Consider the following 18,542-nt stretch of genomic DNA (forward strand, 5'->3'; position numbering starts at 1 on the left):
ATCTCCAAACTGACGGGCGGTGGGGCAAGACCGCGTCATAAGGGCAAGCACGCGTCATTAGCCCCCCTCACCCCCCGCCTGCCGCCTCCCGCCCCCTTCCCCCCGGCTCCGCGCTGCTGTCTCCCTTCAAGCTCATTCCGGAGTTTTTCTGCTTCGATTTACGAGGAAACACGGCTCAAAGAGGCCCAAAACGTCATTAATGATATCGCACTCTTTACTATTATCACAATGGTGAAGGTTTATGTGGCACTTGATGCAGCAACCGGGAAAATAAACGGAGAGAAGTTCTATCCGATACGAAAAACCAGGAAATAAGAGCGCGATGGACATAAGACTTTTTTATCCATCTCTATCTCTATAGATAGATAGATAGATAGATAGATAGATAGATAGATAGATTCTCACTCATTCGCGCGGAGCTGCGCAGCGCGGAGCAGACAGCTGTGGGGCTACGTCACGGGTGGGCGGGGCACACACGCTCTCTGAGACTACGTCACGGGTTGGGCGGGGGAGCCAGATCGCTCTTCGCAAGGTTGGGGGCAAATATCAAACCAAGCCGTTTGCATTTCCGGGTTGGTGAGGGGGTCCAAGGTCTGGGTGATATTTCTTAACTATTATGTTAAGGCTGTTGCACAACCCTTATTATTACCAATTATACACTAGACTACACTAGACTACGAAACGTGAAAAAAAGCATGTTATGGCACCTTTAATCACAAAACGATAGACAAATAGTGACACCTCATGATGAATTACACATACGTCAAAAATAGTATTAATCACTATTTTTTGAAGGCCCAGTTGCCGAAACGTTGTCTCTTTACCAATACATTTTTATTTGCAAGTAAGACAGTGCGCAGGATTTCTATTATTATTATTATTATTATTATTATTATTATTTTTTATATATATATATATATATATATATATATATATATATATATATATATATAATTCCACAAATGTTCCCAATCATTGTGTTCACACGTGCTATCACAGGCAACACAACACCGCTCTGTGACGAGTTCTTGCTGGTTTGCTCACGGCAACAAACCACACTTTTTTGTCGCTGCTCTGAACAGCTGCAAGTTCCCCGAGTTGATCTGGCGCTGTACTCACACCACGTTTGTGAAATATGTTTGCTCATGTAATGGTTATATGATTAAATCCCACGGGCGCATACATGGATGCGCCCGTGGGTAAAACAAAACTAATCAAATGTGTGGTGATTTTCATAGCTTACGATGCCCACAAATGTTTTTTTCCCTGCAGCTTTTGAGTTTGCTCTCACAATTTGACATTCTCGAAACATACGGCCATTAAATATGCAATAAAATGTTTAAGGTCTGGTTTTCATTATTTTGAAATCCAGGTCGAGTTACCGGAAACACACATTTTTTTCTTCTTATGAAGTTCTCTCAGGTGTGAACTGTTGCCCAGTCAAGTGACCCAAACTGCCATTTTTAGAGCCAATTACCTTCCCAGGAATGTTGTGTAGAAGCATTGCAACTCCTGCTGACCAATTTGTTCCATAACTAAAATATATTTTGTCTCCCCTACATTTTTCATCAGTGTTTTTGGTGTGTGTCTCTTGAAGAAGAAAACGATGTGCTTTGGTTTTAGTCGAGTCTCTCAAACCCCGAGCATTGAGAGACGCCTGCCGTGTGGGGCGGGCTGCGGCCTCATGAGTTTGAGTCCGGCTTTCACCTGTTTGCTGCATGTCGTTCCCCAGTCTCATTCCCATTTCCCACTGCACTGTCCTGTCAAAGCCTACAGTCCAAAAAAAACTCTGGAAAAAAAAGTACTCAGAATGTGAAATACAAAGGATCAAACATGACTCTCCCACTTTACCCTCATTCACACAAACACATTTAATTGTTAAATTAAATCAATGTTGAATGTAAACATGTTTGAATGACAGAGCTCTGGCTAGACTTGTTTGATGCTGTCGGTCCCCACCCAAAGCCAGAGCCTGTTATACTGTCCACATTCTTATAGAAACAGTAAAGTTCTGTTCGTTTCATAACTCACTGAAGCTTGTGAAAATGACTTATTTTTTCCATTACAACACCACTCTCAATGGTGATAAGGAATTGACAAAAGTATAAGTTATTTATTTAACCCTATTATTACTTAACATCTTCTTTTTCTGTGTTCATGGCAGATCTAAAAGTCCATCAGAAGAATGGGGTTCACCTGTGACCAGTGTGGAAAGACATGGAGCTGTTCTTCTGCGCTCAAGAAACACTACAGAACTCACACAGGAGAAAAACCATACGAGTGTGACCAGTGTGGAAACAGTTTTCCTACAGCAAGAGCTCTCAAAATACACACTAGTATCCACACTGGAGAGAAACCTTACAGCTGTGATGTTTGTGAGAAGACATTTTCAAGCTCAAGCTACTTAAAAAAACACATGAGAATCCACACTGGAGAGAAACCTTACAGCTGTGATGTTTGTCAGAAGACATTTTCAAGCTCAAGCAGCTTAACAACACACATGAGAGTCCACACTGGAGAGAAACCTTACAGCTGTGATGTTTGTCAGAAGACATTTTCAATCTTGAGCAACTTAATAAAACACATGAGAGTCCACACTGGAGAAAAACCTTACAGCTGTGATGTTTGTCAGAAGACATTTTCAATCTTGAGCAACTTAATAAGACACATGAGAGTCCACACTGGAGATAAACCTTACAGCTGTGATGTTTGTGAGAAGGCATTTTCAAGCTCAAGCCACTTAACATCACACATGAGAGTCCACACTGGAGAAAAACCTTACAGCTGTGATGTTTGTGAGAAGGCATTTTCAAGCTCAAGCTGCTTAAAAAAACACATGAGAGTCCACACTGGAGAGAAACCTTTTAAGTGTGACCAGTGTGAAAAGGCTTTTAGAACATCACCTGAGCTCTCGAATCACTACACAACCCACACAGGAATAACACTAAATGAGTGTGACCAGTGTGGAAACAGTTTTTCTACAGCAAGCGCTCTCAAAAGTCACGCCAGAATCCACACTGGAGAGAAACCTTACAGCTGTGATGTTTGTGAGACGGCATTTTCCCAGTCAAGCAGCTTAACAACACACATGAGAGTCCACACTGGAGAAAAACCTTACAGCTGTGATGTTTGTGAGACGGCATTTTCCCAGTTAAGCCACTTAACATCACACATGAGAGTCCACACTGGAGAGAAACCTTACAGCTGTGATGTTTGTCAGAAGACATTTTCATGCTCAAGCAGCTTAATAAAACACATGAGAGTCCACACTGGAGATAAACCTTACAGCTGTGATGTTTGTGAGAAGGCATTTTCAAGCTCAAGCCACTTAACATCACACATGAGAGTCCACACTGGAGAAAAACCTTACAGCTGTGATGTTTGTGAGAAGGCATTTTCAAGCTCAAGCTGCTTAAAAAAACACATGAGAGTCCACACTGGAGAGAAACCTTTTAAGTGTGACCAGTGTGAAAAGGCTTTTAGAACATCACCTGAGCTCTCGAATCACTACACAACCCACACAGGAATAACACTAAATGAGTGTGACCAGTGTGGAAACAGTTTTTCTACAGCAAGCGCTCTCAAAAGTCACACCAGAATCCACACTGGAGAGAAACCTTACAGCTGTGATGTTTGTGAGACGGCATTTTTCCAGTCAGGCAACTTAACATCACACATGAGAATCCACACTGGAGAGAAACCTTACAGCTGTGATGTTTGTCAGAAGGCATTTTTCCACTCAGGCAGCTTAATAAAACACATGAGAGTCCACACTGTTGAAAAGCCTTAGCGGCTAAGGCTTTTATCAGATGCATGTGTTTTCATATCAAACGCTTGCTAATGTTCATGTTTTACCATAAATGAGCTCATCATCAGGACACTGTTTTTTTCCCCCCAACTCCTTCAAGAGTCATTCTCAATATGTGGATGTAGTCTGAGAATGCAAATATTTACTCTACTCTATGAAGGGTGTTTACAATTTCACTTGAGATTACTCTCCTTTGTATCCTAACTGTAAAGGGCTATCAAAACCCTTTTGTTAGCTGATGTTAGCTCCCTCATCACTGAGTACCTGATTAGCGTCAGAATGGACAGGGCTTTTCCCGCCCCATGGCTTCAAGACACTATTGTATGCGACCGGTATGTTTAACGTTAAATTTCTATTCAAAGAGCTCTTTCTGAACAAAATGGCCTCTGTAGGACATATGTGTCCATAGAGACCTTTAAGAGACATTACCTTTTCATAATTCAGACACTGTTGCAGAAAGCAAAGCAAAATGTTGGATGGGTGGAAGAATGTTCCCCATCCCCCATGGACCAACAACACTGTCTTCACCACACCCCCCTCCCCCCCTTTGGGTCAACACCTCTGATAAAGAACACAGAGGACACACAATGGGTCCAAGGACCTGACCCCTGTGGAGAAGTGGAATCGTCCACTGTAACAAATCCTCTTGTTCTGCTGGATGGAAACTTTCTCAGGATGAAGTCCTTAATGACTGTATTTCACATTTAAACTGACTTAACGTTTACTGTGTGATCTAAGCTTGTAAATAAATCATGCTTTAGTTTAGTTTGCCTTAAGAACTGTGTTAGAAATGTGTTAATGTCATATTTAATGTACTTCCTCATGACCTGCTAATGATGTGTGGGAGGGGCTTCCATTGTCTCCCACGTCTCAGCACTGTGCTCAGAATGTCAAATCTTCGAACGCTAAACTCTGAGCAAAGACCAGCGCCACAGACGGCTCTAAGGACCCAAAGATCTCTGAGGAGGCCTTGATCCACATCTGGGCCTTCTCTTGGACACATGAGACCTGAGAGTGGCTGAAACTTGCAGAGTGGCATTAAATTGAGGTTTCATCCAGATTATTTTAGAATTAATCAAAACTTACTTTTCACGTTGATCCCAGACATAGCTGGTGTAATTAATGTGTAATTACTTGCTTTGATATTTTTGTTTATTAAACTACACAAAATCATTCTGGTTTATAGACTTTTTATTGATCTTTTTTTTTTAGAGTTATAGTTGTCAGTCAATGGATAAAGTTTTTCAGAAAACGAGACTCGGTAGGTATTAATGTTTTGCTGAACAAGCTTCAGATTTTGCCCTTTTTAAATTTAAATCTGAACAATAACTACCTAAAATCCTAGTCCCAGAGAATATTGTCCATAACAAACACCATGTTCAAGCACAAGGGTGTCCATCAGTGCACGTGGCACCAGGACGCATACTTCCCAACTCTCTTGGAGATATTTATTTAAAAAAATAAAAATCAACCTTTTCTACTAGCCTTTACTTTGGTAGCAAAGGCGAGCGGGGGGGAGCATACGGGGGACACGGGCGCCGCCATGTTTGTTGTGATTACGCTGCTGAGCGTTTCCATCCCAGAATTCAACGCAGGTCAAATTTAATCCGAAATCTACACCATGATAGTGAACGACATGAGCGTTAACAAAGATAGCGGCGCCAATAAGGATAAATCGACTGATGAAAATAAATACCGGTTCTACACTACATGGTTTGTTTAATATAGAAATATACTATGAAGCGTAAAGTGGGACGAATATGCATCCGATGAGTCATGTGGCTCGCCTCATTAGTGTTATTTTCGGTTAATTCTGATAAAATTTGAAATCTCCCGCATAGGGGGGCAATCTCCCATTTTTTAATGTGTTATCTCCCCCCTGGGATGGTAAATAATTTGGGAAGTATGAGGACACCCTAGGCTGGAGATCAATTATCGGCTTCGTTGTCGTGTCATCTGACCTCCGGCCACGTATCTTGGACACTCGGGTGAAGAGAGGAGCAGAGCTGTCAACTGATCACCACCTGGTGGTGAGTTGGATCCGCTGGCGGAGGAGGAAGCTGTGCAGACACAAGCGCATTGTGAGGGTCTGTTGAGAACGTCTTGCGGAGCCCTCTGTCAGTAGGGTCTTCAACTCACACCTTCGGAACAGCTTCTCCCATTTCTTGGGGGAGGCTGGGGACATTGAGTCAGAGCGGACCATTTTCGTGACCTCCATCGTCGATGCGGCTGCTCAGAGCTGTGGTCGCAAGGTCTCAGGTGCCTGCAGGTACGGCAACGCCCGAACCCGGTGGTGGACACCGGAAGGGATGTTGTCAGGCTGAAGAAGTAGGCCTATCAGGCCTCTTTGGCTTGTAGGACTCCTGAGGCCTTTGACAGGTATCGGCTGACCAGACGAGCCGCAGCTTGTGCTGTCGCTGAGAGGAGTTTGGGGAGATCATGGAGGAGGACTACTGGTTGCCCCCAAAGAAATTCTGGAAAACCGTCCGTCGCCTCAGAAGTGGGAAGCAGTGCTTCACCAACACCGTTTACGGTGCGGGTGGAGACCTGCTGACCTCGACTGGGGATGTTGTCGGGACGGTGGAAGGAATACATTGAGAACCTCCGTAATCCCACTATCACATATTCCGAAGAGGAAGCAGACTGAAGACTCTGAGGCTGACTCGTCCATCGCCCAAGCTGAAGTCATTGAGGTTGTTGGCAGACTCCTTGGTGGCAGGGCTCCTGGGGTGGATGAGATCTGCCCTGAGTACCTAAAGTTTCTGGATGTTGTAGGACTGTCTTGGCTGACACATCTAAGTGTCTCTGGACTGGCAGACCGGAGTGGTCATCCCTCCGTTCAAGAAAGGGGACCGGAGGGTGTGTTCCAACTACAAAGGGATCACACTCCTCAGTAAGGTCTGTTCCAGGGTACTGAAGAGGAGAATACGACTGATAGTCGAACCTCAGATTCAGGAGGAGCAGAGTGGTTTTTGTCCCGGTCGTGGAACACTGGACCAGCTCTAGACTCTCCATCGGGTGCTCGAGGGTTTATGGGAGTTTGACCAACCAGTCCACATGTGCTTTGTGGATCTGGAGAAGGCTTTCAACCGTGTCCTTCGGGGTGTCCTTTGGGGGGTGCTCTGGGGCTACGGGGTCCGGGGCCCTTTGCTCAGGGCTGTCCGGTCCCTGTATGACTGGAGCAGGAGCTGTGTACATTGGAGTAAGTCAGACCTGTTCCCAGTGCGTGTTGGATGCCAGGGCATCCCTTTGTCACAGGTTCTGTTTTTTGTTTTTATGGACAGAATTTCTAGGCACAGTCAGGGGTCGGAGGGTTTGGGGACCACAGGATTTCATCTCTGCTGTTTGCAGACGATGTTGTCCTGATGGCTTCATCAAACCCGGACCTGCAACATGCACTGGGACGGTTTGAGCCGAGTGTGAAGCGGCTGGGATGAGAATCAGCTCCAAATCCGAGGCCATGGTTCTCAACCGGAAAAAGGTGTCTTGCCCTTTCCAGGTGGGTGGGGAGTCCTTGCCCCAAGTGGAGGAGTTCAAGTATCTCGGGGTCTTGTTCACGAGTGAGGGAAGAGGGAACGTTAGATTGACAGTTGGATCGGTGCAGCGGTCTGTTGTGGTGAAGAAGGAGCTGAGTCGAAAGGCAAAGCTCTCAATTTACCGGTCAATCTACATTCCCTCACCTATGGTCATGAGGTAATATTTTGAATAATTGGTTAAATCCAACTGAACTCTTTGCTTTGAAAACCACTGCAAATATGATGACGGTTCAAAACCATGAACCATTTGCTCAATATTCAAACCCATTTTGGGCTGTATTCAAAATCAGAGCGTATTAAAAAAAAAGTCAAAATGTGTCCTGTTGAGTTGTGCTGTAGACCTTTAGTCGAACAATCGATCAATTGTGTCTTTGTCAAATTCATTTTGGGTTCTTTTGAAGGATTAATATTCACAACAACAGAAAAGAATAAACAAGTGAGATACTGTGAGATTTGGGAGTGAATTATGGGTTCATTCTGTCGTTTTTCATGTAAATACACTGGTCGTTTTCTATAAAAATAAAAAAAAATATTTGCAATAGTGTGAACTCCTGTGATCTTGTGGTGTTGTCGTTCCACTTTGGGTTAAATACATGTTCTGTTAGCAAAATATATAAAATCAATGTTGTTTTTAAGTTGGGCTGAATTTGAATATTAAGTTTATTGTTGATGGTAAAAAGTTCAAACCTCAACTAACACATTTAAACACATTTCTGTTGTATTGAAATAATATTGTCTGATTATCGTTATCAGGAATTAGATAAAGATTTTTGTCACTATTTTTGCCTTAGTCTTATCATAAAGATACTAAATAGTTTAGCCCGCTTTAATCGTGTCTACTGCACGGTTTTGGCCGTAGAGGTTTAGGTTTATAGTTTTACTTCCTGTTTGTAATTTATGACATCACACTAGTGAATTACCCAGCAACCACTTTTTGATTCGACAAATAGAAATATATGAGCGCTCCTTTATTTTGTTGAATTAACATTTATAGGGTGAAAAACAGTTGTTTTGTGTAAATTATACATCTACTCTGGCTGGACCCTAATGTGATGTCACTTCCTGTCATTTACTATAGATTTGTTTGTACTTTTCCTTGCATATAGCCGCTCGATCGGTGTAAAACTAGGGTTCATATGTACAACAGATACAGACACACCAAATAAAAACCTGTAACGTGCCCTTTGAACTAGGGACTGTTGAATGTGGTGTCGATGAGTCTCGCAGGCCTGTTTGAATAGAACGGTTTGGCGTCTTGATTGTGTGTTACAAAGTTGCGTGTCTCTCATGTAACGCGCCTGAGCAGACGTTCAGCCCAGCGCTTCCGTTTTGCAGCGTATAAGGAAGAAAACTGTCTGGATGTTGCCAGAGCCCATTATTCTAACACTTTCCGAGCCGGGCCACGTGACAGATGATTGAACGCTTTTCTTTCAACACTGACGATTTCAGTTTGAGTTGAGTTTGTCTTATTAAAAGCAGACTGACTTTTAACACAAAAAATAGTCACATTTCTTTCTCCATTTTGCTAAAGGTGTGATTTTTGTTTGTCTCACTATTAAATCTGCAAGTGAAAAGTAACGTTAAGGCTCAATTAATGAAAAAAATATGACAATCACAGTTATTAAAACCATAACTGTAATCACGATTATTCAAACAATTATTTGTTTTAGAGCAGGGATGTCAAATTTTACCGTTTTGATTAAATATCACGATTTAATGATTGATCACGATTATTGAGACTGTGACCAAACAACAGTGACAGTGAATTTCCCTGGGAGCGCCCCGGGTTTTTGCCTCTGTGTCAACGGCCTTAGGAGTCCCATAAGCAGAAGAAACCTTATCCCTTACGCCATCCCGTACTTCCGGCGTCCACCACCGGGTTCGGGGGTTGCCGCCTTCCTAGATTTTTAAAGATGAATATTCATTAAAAACCTATAAAGGGTTAATTTGAAAAAGTAAAAAGTGTGTATGATACCTGGAGACAAAAAGTACTAAAAAAAAACCTTAGATTTGACTTTCTAGTTTACCTGATTTAGAAGCTATAAAATGGTATTATTATTATCTAAATAGGGTTGAATTGAAAATAGTACAAGGTGTGCTTGATACCTAGAAATTAAACCTACTATAAAAGACAGTAGAAGCTATTGAAAGAATTCCTTGTTTTTTGAAGGTGAATATTCATAAACTACCTGTCCTGATAACGAGACTGTGACTGGGGCTTAGCATCGGACCTCTTCTTGACTGGAAAAAATCACAATGGCCAATGTGAAACCTGTGGAAAAGAAGAAACTGTCCCCCATGTTTTAATGGAGTGTAACAGGTTTGCAGTTCAGAGGAGATCACTTTTGTCCCACTTCTTTGATCTGGGGTTTAAATCTGTGTCAGTGAAGACTTTGCTTGTCCCCTCTTTGCATCAGCAGGTGTACAAAGCGTCATAACGGACTATCACCAGTGAGAGGCAGCAGTGCTCTGTGTGGTGCGTAGTCTGCCGGAAATACATTGTTACCTGCCTGGCTGGCCCCTTGAAGAGAGAGGGTGGCTTTGTGGGTAGCCGGAAGTGTCTTGTTGTTTTTGGGTCTGTTTTTCGATGTTTTTTCGGCGGGCGCGTGTCTGCCACCGCTGATCCGTATGTCCTGCATTCCGTTTCATGTAACCAAATAAAATCGTGTTGCAACGAGTACTATGTCTGCTCAGCCTCTGTACCACGGTTAGGAGTTTACTGGGCAGGGGAAGTATTAATATATCCGGGGTGGAAATAAATTTGGCCACGACCCGGAAGGGACCTGCGCGCTAATGTATAGCTTACATAGAGATATCGTTCTACTGACGCGTGCAGATCTCTATTGGTGGTGCGGAGGCAAAGTGCTTCACCATGCATTAGACGGCAAGAATGAAGGTCCTTGTGCCCTAGTATCTCTCATTGTGCAGGCAGACGTGTTTCCCATGACAGCTAACGACATTTTGCAGTGGGCTGATTCTCCTGTCCGGATGGCAGAGAACCCACTGCGTCCCATGAGATCGGTAGGGAAATCCACTCCCTGGCTGAGTGAAGCTGACCCAACCTATGTCGATGCCATAGGAGTCCCACGGGGTGTGCCAGACGAGTATAAAATAAGTAATCAAGTGGCCGCAGGATTTGAATCATTCTTTTGCCCGTGGTGTACTATAAATAAAAACATTGATAGAATTAATTACATCCATTATAATGTTCAGAGACTGGGTAATTTTTCCCAGGAAGGATTCACTGCTGTACACGAGCAGCTAGCCGCTACCTCTCTGATGGCCTTCCAGAATCGTATAGCCTTGGACATGCTCTTGGCAGAGAAAGGCGGGATTTGCGCCATGATAGGGGAGGAGCAATGTTGTACTTTTATACCGAATAACACACGCGAAGGGGGCCGTTTGACCCAGGTTGTTGACGGATTACGCACACTAAATAGAAAGATGAAAAAGCATTCGGGGGTAGACACATCCATTTCGGATTCATGGATGAATTATTTTGGTAAATGGATGTGATAAAATGTGAATATATGATTATATTTCTGTGATGTATTTTATCTGCATAATAGTGATATTTTATCTGCATCATTAGTCTAAGAGAATAACGGGTGTGTGACAAACTGCATTTGTGAAGGGGTCGTAAAGATGGGCCAAAGGATGTTTACCCTAGGGGGGGTGACAGCCCAGAGGAGTTTGGGTAATGTTTACCCAAGGCTTGATCTCTAGGAAAAATACCAGCTGTAAAACAAGTGCCTTGATGTGAAGCTGACCAATGAGAAATGTGACCCGCCTATTCCAGAATATCTAACAAAACCAACCAGCATGGGAAAAAACGGGGTGAGACGCAGGAGGATCACGCAGGCTGCGTACCACAGCCTGCGTGATCAGTCCAGGCGTTTTCTCCCAAGCTTGCCATACAAATGTCTCATATTTCTGTGTCGTTTCATTTTCTAAGTTGAATTGTGTTCTCGATGTGTTACGGAATAGCATCGGTGTATGTCTGATTCCATGACAATGGAAAGGGTTAATGTCGTCTGTGATACTCTCCCTCGCCGTTTTCCTGGCCATCCTGGTCTTGTGTGGCTATGGCTGCATACCCTGTATCAAGACCTTCACTGTGTCTTACCCGCCTGGTGGAACGAACGATCGGCGGCTTTGTGGCTCAGGCAGGAGGAGGTCTGTATATGTTGATATGTTGGTGCCAAAGGAAGATGCTGTCCTCCCGGAGGAAGAGGAATGTTATCTACTCTAACCTTTCCCTTTGTCTAGTGTGCTGCGCTGTGCTTTATTTTTCAGAGTTGTCTGGTGAGCCGAACAATGGGAAAGTTTTGCAGTTCTGTAGTAGACATGTTTATATTGATGCACGGTTTTCTCACCAGTGATTCTATGTGAATTATTTGATTATATATGGGTTCTGATTGTGATCTCCTTCAGATATCAACAGGGGGAATGAAGTATATTGATTATGCTACTATGTTTGTTACTTATGCTCATGTATCGCTTCATTCTTCTGCCCAGTCCAGATGAAGGGAGATCGGAGGGTCGGAAAAGAGTCGTGAGAGAGCAGAATAATCCTAAAGTAATCCTTCAATTTAAAACTGAGAGTGAGTTAGGAAAAATTGGAATCTTGGCGCTGTCAAGGGAGATAAAGAAGATATTGGGGGATGTAGCATTTGCCAGTGTCGAGAGATGGTAATCTACTGATTGTGTGTGATTCGGAGGCGCAGAAAAACTCAGCAATGCAGATTAGTAGCATTGGAAAGATGGCTGTAAGTGAGTTTAAGGTTGTTGGAGAAAGGAAAGGAGCACGTGGAGTAGTCACAGGAATCCCCCTGGATGAAGATCTGGATAAGTTTAAAAACAGTTTGGGTGCAGGGGTGGATTCTGTTAAGAGATTGATGAGATGGAGTGATGGCCAAAGAATTCAGAGCATGTCGGTTTTATTGGAATTTAAAGATGTGCTTCCTGAGAGAGTGAAAGCCGGCTGTTTGAGTTTCCTGGTAAGAGAATATGTCCCTCCTCCACTCCGGTGCTACAAGTGTCAGCTTTATGGCCACATAGCAGCGGTGTATAGAGGGAAGCAGAAATGTTTAAAATGTGGAGGTGAACATAAGATTGAAGAATGTGAGGAAAATGCTCAGATTAAGTGCTGTAATTGTGGGGGACAGCACACTGCGACGTTTGGTGGATGTGAGGTAAGAAAGAAAGCTGTACAAATTGAAAAGGTAAAAATGTTGAATAACATCTCGTATGCAGAAGCTGCAACGAAGGTCCAAATACAGAAACAAGGAAACACTGCTGACACCAGTGTTGTTCCAAAAAGAGGAGGAACAAGTATAGTACTTGCTGTTGATGACTTGGTAGTATTTTTGTCTTATGTGATAAATTGCTCTGAACAAGTCAAACGTAAACCAGACAAAGCTAAGATGATAGTAGAGGGGGCGGAGAAATTCCTGGGTGCTAAAGGTATCTCTTGGGAGCTAATGAACAAAAGGTTAGAGGGGAACAGTAAGGCAGGAGGAGAAGCAAGTGAGAAGACCTGATTATACTGCAGTGGAATGCCAGGAGTCTCATTGCAAATGGACAGGAATTTAAAGGATATGTACAAGATAGTAAGGTGAAACCGGATGTCATTTGTGTTCAAGAAACCTGGCTAAAGCCAACATTAGATTTTGTTATTAGAGGGTACGAGTGTGTTCGAAGGGATAGGCAAGGAGGAAATGGTGGAGGATGTGCAATATTTATCAGGAATGGGATCAGTATAGAGTTTTAAGTAAAGGGAAATAATTATAATTCATTGTGATAGAAGTGTGATAGAAGTGTGGGGGAGTCTTCTATTAAGAGTGCTTTTTAAACTTCCTATAAGTTATCTATCCTTTTCCTCTGAATCTACCTGCGTTGCAACAACAAAATTTCCCCATGTGTGGACAAAAAAGGAATATCTTATCTCATCTTAAGCGTTTAACACTGGAGGGTCTGCAGGATTTTATGGTTCATCTTGAGGGCAAATCTACATGTTGTGGTCATTTTAATGCTCATAGTACGTTGTGGGCATAATGATGGGAATGGGTTGGTGATAGAGGATTTAATGGATATGAAGGGTCTTGTATGTTTGAATGACGGGAGTGGAACTAGATTTAATGCAAGGAATGGAACAGAATCAGCCCATCATATTGCTGGGATGAGCACCTGGGTCGTTGATAAGGAGTGATCACTACCCAATAAAAACAGATAAGTTTTAATTATGAGAGTGCACGGAAGGAATAAGTAGGTGGTGTTTTAAAGGAATAGACTGGAATAAATTCAGGGTCATTTGTGAAAATGAAATGGAGAAAGTAAACGTGGATGTAAACTTCTTTGTGTCTTGCGATTGTGAGAGCAGCAAAGCAGACAATAAGGAAGAGCAAAGGTAAGCAAAACCGAAAGGAGAGTCTAAGGACAGAGGACCCTGGGACATCGTCCCTCGCCACCACAGACATTGTCTGACTCCCTCGCCACCACAGACATTGTCTGACTCCCTCGCCACCACAGACATTGTTGATTCATTTCTCCCTGTGGCCCTCAGAGGCAACTGTTGTTGTGATTTTGGGCCTTACAAAAAAAGAAAAAAGAAAAAAAAAGAAAAAAAAAAGAAAAGAAAGAAAGATTGTCCCTTGGTGGTCTGAAGAATGCACAAATGCCATTCGAGCGAGGAATAAAGCATTTAAAGTATTGAAAAGAAATGATTGTTTTCAAAATTATATTGATTATAAAAAGAAAATAGCAATGGTAAAAAGAACGGTAAAAGGAGAAAGAGTATTGGAGAGGTTACTGTGACACGCTTGGTAGACAATCATCGGTAGGTCAGGTTTGGGGAACAATTAAAAGAATGGCTGGTATTAATAAAAGTTTTAGTTACCCAGTGATGAAAAATGGAGAAGAAGTAGTTCTAGATAATGCAAATAAAGCTGAGTTGTTAGCTAGGCAATATGTAAAAGTTAATAGTCGGGAAAATCTGAGTGTAGAGGAAAAGAGAGCAAGAAGAAAGATTGTGGGAAATAACACCAATAGATTAGATGATATCAGTGACTATGATAGTGCAATTAATGTTGAATTTACAATGAAGGAACTCAATGACGCTTTAAATAAGTATGAAAAGATGAAGTTATTGTATGTTGAAGAACCTCAGTGGAAAAAGTAAAGCCTTAATTTTACAGTTGTATAATAAAGTGTGGATGGAGAATTCCTACCAGACCAGTAGAAGGAGGCAGTAATAGTACCAAATTGTAAACCAGGTAAGGATCCCAGCTTGGCAGTGAGCTATAGACCTAGAGCCTTGACATCGCATGTAGGGAAACTAATGGAAAAAATGATCAATGAAAGACTATGCTATATTTTGGAAAAAAATGAAATGATTAAAAGCCACCAATCTGGATTTAGGAAAGGCAGGAGTACAATAGACCCAGCAGTTATTTTTGAAAATGAAATTAGAAAAGCCCAAGTGAATAAGGAGTGTGTTGTTGCAGTATTTTTTGACATTGAAAAAGCTGATGATATGATGTGGAGGGAGGGGCTAATTATAAGGTTGCATCAGATGGGAATAAGAGGCAAGATGTTAGGATGGGTTAGGAATTTTTTGGTAGGAATATTTCAGTGCGTGTGGGGAAAGATTTTAGCTCAAAGTATGACATCAAAAATGGTACGCCACAGGGGAGTGTAGTGGGCCCGGTGCTGTTTTCTATTATGAATAATGAAATATTTTGTAATGTGGAAGGCCCTATAGGGGTCTCTCTTTTTGCAGATGATGGAGTAATGTGGAAGAGAGGTAGAAATATTGAATATACTGGGGGGAAATTGCAACAAGCCAAACATAAAGTGGAAACATGGACAATTAAGTGGGGATTTAGATTTTCTGTAAATAAGACAAAAACAATGTTTTTTACGAGTGTGAGTTTAAGTATTTGGGGTTGTGGTTTGACACTATATTGACATGGGGAGTGCATATAAGTAAAACAGTAGAGAAGTGTAAAAAAGTTGTAAACATTATGAGGTGCTTGAGAGGACGGGAGTGGGGACGGGAGTGGGGAGCTAGCCGGAAATGCCTGAAGGTAATATATATGGCTCTGATCAGATCATCGATTGACTATGGGTGTATTGTATATTGCTCAGCTTCAAGGAGTAATCTAAAAAAATTAGATATAGTTCAGAACCAAGCTTTAAGAGTGTGTTGTGGGGCGATGAGGTCAACTCCAGTAGATGCACTCCAAGTTGAAAAGGGGGAGATGCCTCTAGATAGCAGAAGAGAGCAGATGATTCTAACATATTGGGTTAATTTACAAGGACATAGTGTAAGCCACCCAGGACTAAATGTACTAAAACCATGTCAGGAAAAAGAAAAAGCACAGTTCACCAGCTTTGGGTGGATAGGAGAGAGTGAAGCTCAAATAAATAGGAATTAACCAGCTGAACGTGAGCCCGACAGTTCCAAACTCTAATGTCCCTCCATGGTTTCTGAAAGAGCCTGGGGTAGATCTGAGTTTGTTGAGAAGAAAGAAATGTAGTAGTGTTAATGTGAACTTTACCATTATTATTAGTATTATTTGTCTTATACCTGCTACTTTTATTTCTATTATTAGGCCCGAGCGCCACAAGCTGGCGAGAGGCCTATTAATCTCGTAAGGCCGTGCGAAGCACGGCTGCGAAAGTGCACACGTAGTGCGCACGAAATCGAGCGCGAAGCACTCGCCCACTTCCAAACACTCACTAACGCACTCCTTCACTCATGCACGCCCCGTGCATACTAATTAGTAGTAGGAAAATGGAACATTACCGTTGTAAACGGGCGAAGCCCGTGCAAAAGTGCGCACTAAACGCGGTCGTCATCCCCATATAAAGCACTCATTTGCGCTAAGTACCTCACGAATACGTTCCCCATCTCTTGCATGTTCCGTGCATTTAAGCATGTAATGCAAAAATTTAACATTATTACTGTATAGAGGGCAAAAAACACAAAGTGGGCGGAGCCCACTCAAAATCAACGAAAGTACCCGTCAGTGACCAGGGACCCACACCATGAGGTAGGAAAGCGCGAGCGCTTTCCGAAAATGTATAGTTTATGATATTTGAAAAATGGGAAACATTGTTTTCGCATCGGAATATTATTCTTTCTTCTTCTTCTTCTTCTTCTTCTTCTTCTTCTTCTTCTTCTTCTTCTTCTCGGGACCAACCCCCCTATTTTTCACCCAGTGAACATTGATGAAAAGTCACAAAAATTTGCACACCTCTAAAAATCGTGCCTCTCTACATTCTGGCTATTTCCCTTTTCTAAAATAAAAAAATTGGCGCGTCAGCGCCCCCAAATGTACCAAAAATGCATTGAGAGATGGGAAATGACCCAAAAAAAATCTGATCGTAGAATCATGAAATTTGGCGCAGAGGTAGATGGTGACAAGAGAAGTAAAAACTATTACTGCGGCAACGCCGTCCGCCCAACCAAATGTCGGCCATATTGCTTCAAAAATGGCTAAACATGACTTCGGAGTTTTTCCAAACGTCGTACTTTTACGAACTCCTCCCAGGGCGTTGGCCCTAAAAAGCTGAAATTTGGTGAAAATGCTACTGAGGAGTGGGACATCAAAAGCTATCCAAATGACATTGACCCTGTCACGGTCTCTGTGCGGCGAAGCCGCAAACTGTAGCAAGAATTTCAGAAATCTCCAAAATTTTACATTTCTGCCGTTTGCGCAGATAAAGTCCGAATTGCGTCAAATTAGAATCAGTTGTTAAACTCTTTGCCCTAAACCTACTAGAAGTGAAATAAATCAATTTGGAGCCACAGCGCCCCCTACAGATTTCATATGGAGGTTAAATATTTAGTTTTGCGAAATTATATGAAATTTGACACACAACTCAATTTTGGCCCCATCAAAAAAGTCAATGAGACCCATGTCATAATTGTTATGGCGTTGCCGTAACGATGACCGAAACCTTCCATGTTATTCCAATGGGGAAATCGCCAGAACATGTTTACACTTTAGACTTTCACAAACTCCTCTTAGGGCGTCAGCCCTATTAACCTGAAATTTGGTGAGACTCATCTTCAGGGGTGGACCATCAAAAGTTATCCACATTTTTATTCTAAGAGTCACGGTGTCTGTGCGGCAAAGCTGCACATTTTGCCAAGAATTCAAAATAAAATTGCTTTTTGATGGTAAAACAAAGGGGAGAAGATGTGACAGCGTCACAGATTCAGCAGTAGGCGTAATAAAAGGACAATTGGGGCGCGTTAGCGCCCCCTCCTCTTGCGGCGTGGCGGCAGCGTGGCGAGGGCCGATCATTGCCGCTTGCGGCTATATTTATTATTATTATTATTATTATTATTATTTTATCTTTATTTTTATTTTTCTTCCCTCCATTCCCTATTAAGATATGAGAGGACCTGTTTACAAGGTTTTGTTAAAATAGTTTTTGTTTATAAGAGTTCTTCTATTAAGAGTGTTTTTTTTAACTTCCTATAAGTTATCTGTCCTTTCCCCCTGTATCTACTGTGTTGTAACACCCACATTTCCCCATGTGTGGACATTAAAGGCATATCTTATCTTATCTTGCCTCAAAGGCCGGTTTTTCTATATTATACAAACGAGAGCAGAGGGGAGAACAAGAGAGTGGAGCAGTAAGAGCCGCAGAGAGGAGGACGTTCTGACGTGTCTGAGGTTGGGACACACAGGGCTGAATGACACCCTCAGAATAATAGGGAAACATTGAACAGGGGAGTGCGAGCGCTGCAGAGTCCAAGAGACAGTGGAGCATGTCATTATTCATTGCCCGAAATATCAACAGCAAAGACAAATTGTGAGAGAGAGTATGTGAACATGGGATTAGATTTAGTATCAAGGAATGATTGCTGAACATCTCACAAGAGGTTATAGTAAAGGTACTCCTTATGTACCTTAAGTCAACAGGATCAATGGGGAGGATTTAAGGACTGTTGGGGCCTTCCCAACCCACACTCCATACCGGCCGGTGGCGGTAATGGTGGTGGCACCTTTAGTTGCGTGCCAACTGCTGATAAACAATACTAGAAGAAGAAGAAGAAGAAGTACTTCCGTGAGTTAGGCGTGTATGATCTAGTGCCTGCCATGCTGCTGGACTCGCTGCTTAAACCCGCGACCTACAACGACTCCAACTCAACATAGCCGAAGGTGAGTGAAGAATGACAT

At 42.5% G+C, this 18,542-nt stretch overlaps 1 protein-coding gene across 1 annotated transcript in view; it reads left to right on the top strand.

Annotated features, from left to right (window-relative positions):
* LOC140355869 (uncharacterized) overlaps positions 1–18,542 on the top strand; it is an 84,479-nt gene that overhangs the window by 37,297 nt on the left and 28,640 nt on the right. The window contains exon 6 of the mRNA XM_072440509.1: positions 2,636–3,456. Within this exon, the coding sequence (XP_072296610.1) occupies positions 2,636–3,456 (821 nt within the window). The remainder of the gene's footprint in view (positions 1–2,635; positions 3,457–18,542) is intronic.

Source organism: Eucyclogobius newberryi, unplaced genomic scaffold, assembly GCF_026437365.1.
Source record: "Eucyclogobius newberryi isolate DKJ021-1_F unplaced genomic scaffold, fEucNew1.0.hap1 SCAF_12, whole genome shotgun sequence".
NCBI lineage: Eukaryota > Metazoa > Chordata > Actinopteri > Gobiiformes > Gobiidae > Eucyclogobius > Eucyclogobius newberryi.